We start from the raw sequence: 6,429 nt of genomic DNA, 5'->3' as shown, positions 1-6,429 counted from the left end.
CAGGTTGTGTTCATACCAGAAAAACTCGAGTTTGAGGGCCTTAACAATCACCAAATTGGCTGAAATTTTACAGAGATGATCTACACAATATTATCTAGATACTAGACGGTGGAGATGAGAAATTCGATCGGAAAGTGGTGCAAAAATGGAAATTTGCACCAAAACCGTTGGTGCGGACATCCGCAGCCGAGAAGGGCTGTATATATATATGCTTTAATAAAAAGAAATTGAAAAACAAAAATATACAAGGAAAACAATAAGAATGTAATCAATTATTATTGAATTGGAAAGTCTAGAGAGAATAAATATAATATTTCCTTTTGTATAATTATTGCCCTTAATAGTCATTGTGTATGAGAATATATATGTCATTTAATAATTCACAATATAGTGAGGTCTAATGAGCAAATTTGGAGGTCCCAATAGCCGCCTAGTTGAATCAAACCATCTCTATTATGAGTAAACTTCATTGGGAGAATTTATTTGATATATTGTCTTTAACAGCATAACAAATCTTCTAATCTATAGATCAAGTGACTTTGCGATTGGTACCTAAACCCACAGGATCATCCACCCAAAATATAAAATATAAATTGATAACAAGCATTTTTAAGCTGGAAAGGAGGGCAAGTCATCCAAATTTAAAATAGGTTGTTTAATTCGGCTTGACATTTATATTGGTTGGAGTTTAATGGTTGAATTCAAAAGATGCAACCTTGGTTTGGTAACAAGGCAAATGATATAAGTGAAGCAATGCCAGGATAATCATACAACACGCATCAATCACAATAACATCAACTAGCTGAAATCAACACTAACCAAATTACATGACTAAGCAGTAGTAAATATCTCAACCTTTTGGTCACTATACACAAGTACTTGGAACAAACGTACATACATTTACAGAAGCAGGAGAAACAGCATCCATTCAGTCCAAAGAGAACATAATTTGGGATTTAACAAAAATTCTATATATTTGTTTTACGAAAAAGGAAATTCTATATTTTCAGTCAAAAGCACATGAAAAGGAAGCAGTCAATACAAATCTGCTGATCATCACAAATTAGAACATGAAAGCCAGCATTACAGAGCTAAAACACTTGTTCCAAAAGAAGAAATTAAAAGAAGATTATGAAAGTTCCTACACACACTATCTCATATCAACAGTATACATAGGCACATGAATAGTCTTTAAATCCTTATTCAACAGAACAGGGGATTGATGAATTGTATTCAGGATAATAAGCATGAAAAAAGGGGTACTGCAACGAGCACAGAGACTAAAGTATTCATCGTAAAGAATTTAATCTGAGTGCTAATACTTCTTGGAAGAACAAGAATACTAAACTCATTCTTGAAGATCCAAATGAAGCGACTCAGAAACTGACTCAGACCAGGCAACAACGATAAGGATCATCAACTTCAGCCGACGGTAAAACCTAACAGGCATGTAACACCTGATGATCAAAAGCTGAAGGAAGCATAAAGATAAAAACAAAAACATATCACCCCCTTTATGCTAGTTACATTTTAATTTGTATCTCAAAGAAAAAGATAGGAGATAATGAATCCAATCAATGTCACAGTTAAACTAGACAACCAGACAAACAACACTCAAGACTAATCTGATTTCCTTAATTTGTTTATGAATATTTGTTACAAAAATAATCTGATTTCTTCGAATGGAAGAGTGGTATTACATATTGGGTCACAACAATTCATGCAGACCAATTACCCCAATATCAAAGTGTAACTAGACATAAACAAGCAACAACTAGATACTGACTCAAATCAAAAGAGTAAAGACTGGTAAAAAAGGTGAACATACCGAGGCACTTTTCTGATCATGTCATCTGTTCACTATCGTGAATTTTATGGGATGGCTGCAGCTGGAATACTTTTGGAAGTTTTATTTCACAGGCTGATACATTGGCACATCAGTTGGATCAATCAACTTAGCAGCTTCAGCTTGATCAGCAACCTTTGGAATATATTGACACATGAGAGAAACTTATGTGTCAAAGATATGTAATCCAAATTGATAAAATGCAAGTAGAAAATTTCATTGTGCTAAAAAGCCATTACGAATGAAGTACATGCGGAAATGAACTCTGTTGATTGGCAACATGACAAGTCTACCAGTAATACTCAAAATTATAACTTCAGAATTATAATGCAAGGCACAAATAAATAAAAACAAGATACCGTAAGCATTTTTGTTCAAGGAGTTAAGACAGGGAGCTTAACCAGGTATTGGCTAACTTTAGGAGCATTTACCATGTTTCTATAATTTCAGCAGAGGTGTACAATCAAATTGTACGTAATACACCAATGCTAATCTTTCCATACTTCAAATCATACCTCTATTGCTCTTTAATCTTGCATTGAACAACATTCATGTTTGTGTCTAAATTACAATGAATTCAACTTCATGGTTATACACAGCAATTCTTGCTCCTGCGAAACTAAATGAATCCTTCATCTTCAAATCTAAGTTTGATCATGCAACCATACTTAAGTGCTTCTATATATCAATTTCAATGACATAATTTGCAGAACACTACATACTGTGATAGTATACATTCTTGTATCATTGCAGTCAAAAGAAGTAGACTCACTGAAAACGATCCAGAGGCATGGTTTAGTTGGATTTCAAGAATAATACAGGATAATATATGTAAGCAACAAGGGAACAAAGCAACTGGAACCAAAATTCTGAAAGCTAGCAACAATGTTATCACCTTACAAATACTTAACTGCCAATACTGGAGTAGTAGTTAGGTAGACTATAGTACTATGAATTACCATCAACAGTTGTGCTTTCATAGGAAGGACAGCAGTCCTGCTAGCCCGTGCGTAATAATGAGCTCATACAAACCTGCTTATAAGCCATAGGTATCATGGAGTTTCCCCCTGAAAAACAAACAGTAAGTATGCTGATGACAGTTATCGCATTATAGCAAGTTTATTGGAGAAGCAAATGTCCCAAAGTTAGAAACTTCAGTTAAAACAAAACAGGCAAAAAAATGATGACAGCAAACTAAGCCAAAATTTCTCTTCAAGGTTTGAGAATGAACCGACGAAAATAAAACCAGCGAAACTCAAATACAAACTTTTTCTACTTTCTTGGTGGCAAAAGACAAAACATTTGATTTGTTACAACTTATAGCACAAGTGTCCTAGTTAAGAACTGGAGCATTGCCAATATAGAGCCCAGAAGCCAACGAAAATATAGTATCAATCAATTTCCTCCCATCAAGCAAATTGAAATGAGGTTTAGTAGCCCCAATCAACAACGATTAAGTTAAACCCAATCACTAATCATCGATCACAATCCCACAAATCCGTACAGAATAAAGACAAACCCAAACAAGTTTAAACCCACCGAAAATACCCGGACTCCATTTCAAGCAGAGCGGAGGAAGGGGACGACGGAGTTGAAGCAAGAAGCAGGTAACCTCCATGCGCCGAACAGGAGCGTTAAATAGAGCAGCCGGTTCAATGCGTCTGAGTGATAGACTGAGACTTTTAGTTTGGGTGGTCAGTTTGCAAGGACGACCCAACCTTAACGGGCTGAGATATAAGCCCCGAAATCAATATCAAGTTCTCATTTTGAACTTCTTATGAATTCATGATCGATGAATGTTGTCACATTTTGGTAAATATTTTGGAGAAACACATATCTCATAACCAACGTGTGTACTTTTCTCAAAACTCGTTACTCTTCAGGTGTTTGTCATAATTTTTCAATCATAAATCAATGTATATCGCTGAGACACTGACATTTCGTGCACGAGAAATAGAAAATTGTATTCTCGTTAGCATTAGCCAGCGCATATTCTAGAAAACTCATAACTCATTTACCAAATCTTTTGTCCCATTTTAAAAGCGAAATCCAACTCTTATTCATATCCTGAAAATATAACAAAATATATATGTATAACTCTAATTAATTAAATTTCATATATAAAATCTCAATTCATTTAGTATTCTACGTACTACAACTAATTAATAACAAATTAATTAACACACACATATATATATACACTTAATAATTACATAACAATATTATATATCAACATCATCACAAAATCATCATCAACTCATATCATCAACAACTTCATACCATCAACACAATATTATAAATTAATTAACATATATATATCTACTACTTATTAACAATATCTTCATATATATTATCAAATCATCAACCAAATCGATCAACAAACACATATATACATCCAATGTACTCAAAATCGATCAACTCAAATAAAACTCAAAATCAACATATATACACATATACGTATCTATATATAGCTTCACAAACTAATTATGGACAGATTTCGACAACACCCAAACTTTTTCTCCCGTTTTTTTCCCATACGATGAGTTGTTGTCCAGATCTGCAACGAAAATTTAAATTACCCGACGAAGGAAATTTCGTCAGCTAACGTGGACTTTAGCTAACGAAAAAATAATTCGTCAGCTTGGTTTTTTTATTTTCGTCGGCTAAAACCTTTCTTCTGGTAGTGAGAGTTATGAATATTGTTTTATATAATACATTTTTGAGAGGTAAAGGCTCACTACATCCCCTATGTCTCTAGGTGTATTTTTCATTTCAATATCTAAATTACAGTACTCGCACAGTCATTTTTTTTTTTTTGTCTCTGGTGGAAAGTAAGTCGCACCTAGTTTCAATTCTTGGATCCGCCCCTGATGATAATACCAAAAAACTTCTCCTCAAATGTCTGCAGAAAACAAAGGAAAAATAATAAAATATCATCTAGGTGTTTAAGACGGTTCAAAATCAACCAAGAGGTCCGGTTGGAGATCAAGCCAGTTTGGCCTTGGGGTTGGGGATGCGCTTGTGTTGGTGCACAACTGGTGAACTGATCACTGGAAAGCCTCCCCCTTTTACTTGTGGTACACATCTCACTTGAACTCATAATTTTGTGTGCAGGTTTCCTCTCTTTACTTGTGTTGCCTACCTCATTTGAAGTCGTACGTTTTGCCCTCTTTCTTTTACTTTTACTTTTACTTTTACTTGAATCACTGAATCAGTATCGATTTTCATCGCCGGCTAGATTGATGTGAGCATGACTGACAAGGAGAAGAGTAAATACTGAACGAAGAAGTGGTATTAATTTAGCTAGACTAGTGTAGAGGAAGAGGGTGATAAAACCATCCTATTTGACTTGCGAGTGAAATTTTAGTGTTTAGGAATATGGAATTGTCATCCTTCACGAAGGAAATCCATCCGTTTATCCTTTCTATTGTTGGATTTGGTTTTGGTTTTGGTTTTGGATTCTATTAATCCTACCAACCCTTGATGGTTTTGGATTCTATTGTCCTAGTGCATCTAGGATTCTTCAAGCTTTCCTTTTAAAATAAGATACCGGCCATATGTTGCAGTACGTGCGAGTCTAATATAGATAAACACGACTAGTGATCCCATTGATATGAAGAACTTACCGAATATGTTTCAAGATTTCAAATCAATGAAAGGGGATAGAAATCCTGCAACTAGCAAAAGGAAAACTAGTGAAGTATCCGAACCTTCATCTGATGATGACCTACCCCTATCGAAGAGAAATAAGAGATTATCATCAATCAATGATAGCAATACTGCAACCAGCAAAAGAAAAGGTAGCGAAGACTCGATATCTTCTGATAATTGTCTAAGACAATCGAAGAAAACCAGGAGATTATCATCAACCAGTGACACAAATCCTGCAGCCAGCAGCAAAAGAAAACATAGGGAAGTATCGGAACCTTCGTCTGATGATGACCTAAGACAATCGAAGAGAACCAAGAGATTTTCATCAACACATGCTGCAAGCAACAACAAAATAAAACATAGGGAAGCATCGAAACCTTCGTCTGATGATGACCTGAGGCAGTCGAAACGATTAGAACCGGAAAGAGCATCATCAACCGGTATAAATGATATCCCAAAGGAATTATTAGTTGAAATCCTTTGTCGACTGCCTTGCGCAAAATCTGTGTTTCGATGCAAGTCTGTCTCAAAGAGTTGGCGCTCACTCACGTCGGATCCTGATTTCATCGGCCGCTTTTTGTGGCTCCAAAGACAGAACCAAACCCTAATACCTGGTACTATTATAAACAGGTGGGGTTATGAACTCCTTACCAAAGATTTGTTTGCAACATTTAGGAGTTTCGAAACCGAGAAGATAGAGAGATTAGAAGTGCTAGCTACATGGAACGACTTGGTTCTCTGCAGATCTCTTCGCCGATTCGGTCACCATATCTGCGAACAATCTTGTAAGTGTGATGATGGTCAATATTACATCTGCAATCCAAGAACGTCCAAGCAAGAGATGCAACTTGTTAAACTTCCTTGGATCCATGAATGTGGTTTGTTCTGGGATCCTATTGTGGGATTCATCTGTGAGCCGTACTATAAGGAAG

The 6,429-nt window shown here is 35.6% G+C and overlaps 1 protein-coding gene across 1 annotated transcript in view; it reads right to left on the bottom strand.

Moving 5' to 3' along the window:
• LOC101305356 overlaps positions 1-3,524 on the bottom strand; it is a 7,825-nt gene extending 4,301 nt beyond the window's left edge. Inside the window, exons 1-3 of the mRNA XM_004296113.1 lie at positions 3,386-3,524; positions 2,806-2,913; positions 1,829-1,981 (exon numbers count right to left, since the gene is read on the bottom strand). Of these exons, the coding sequence (XP_004296161.1) occupies positions 1,829-1,848 (20 nt within the window). The 5' untranslated portion in view covers positions 1,849-1,981; positions 2,806-2,913; positions 3,386-3,524. The remainder of the gene's footprint in view (positions 1-1,828; positions 1,982-2,805; positions 2,914-3,385) is intronic.
• Between the last annotated feature and the right edge of the window lie 2,905 nt (positions 3,525-6,429).

This window comes from Fragaria vesca, linkage group LG3 (assembly GCF_000184155.1).
Source record: "Fragaria vesca subsp. vesca linkage group LG3, FraVesHawaii_1.0, whole genome shotgun sequence".
In the NCBI taxonomy this organism is placed as follows: Eukaryota; Viridiplantae; Streptophyta; class Magnoliopsida; order Rosales; family Rosaceae; genus Fragaria; species Fragaria vesca.
The sequence above is the reverse complement of the archived record's forward strand: the minus strand, read 5'-3'. Positions and strand labels throughout refer to the sequence as shown.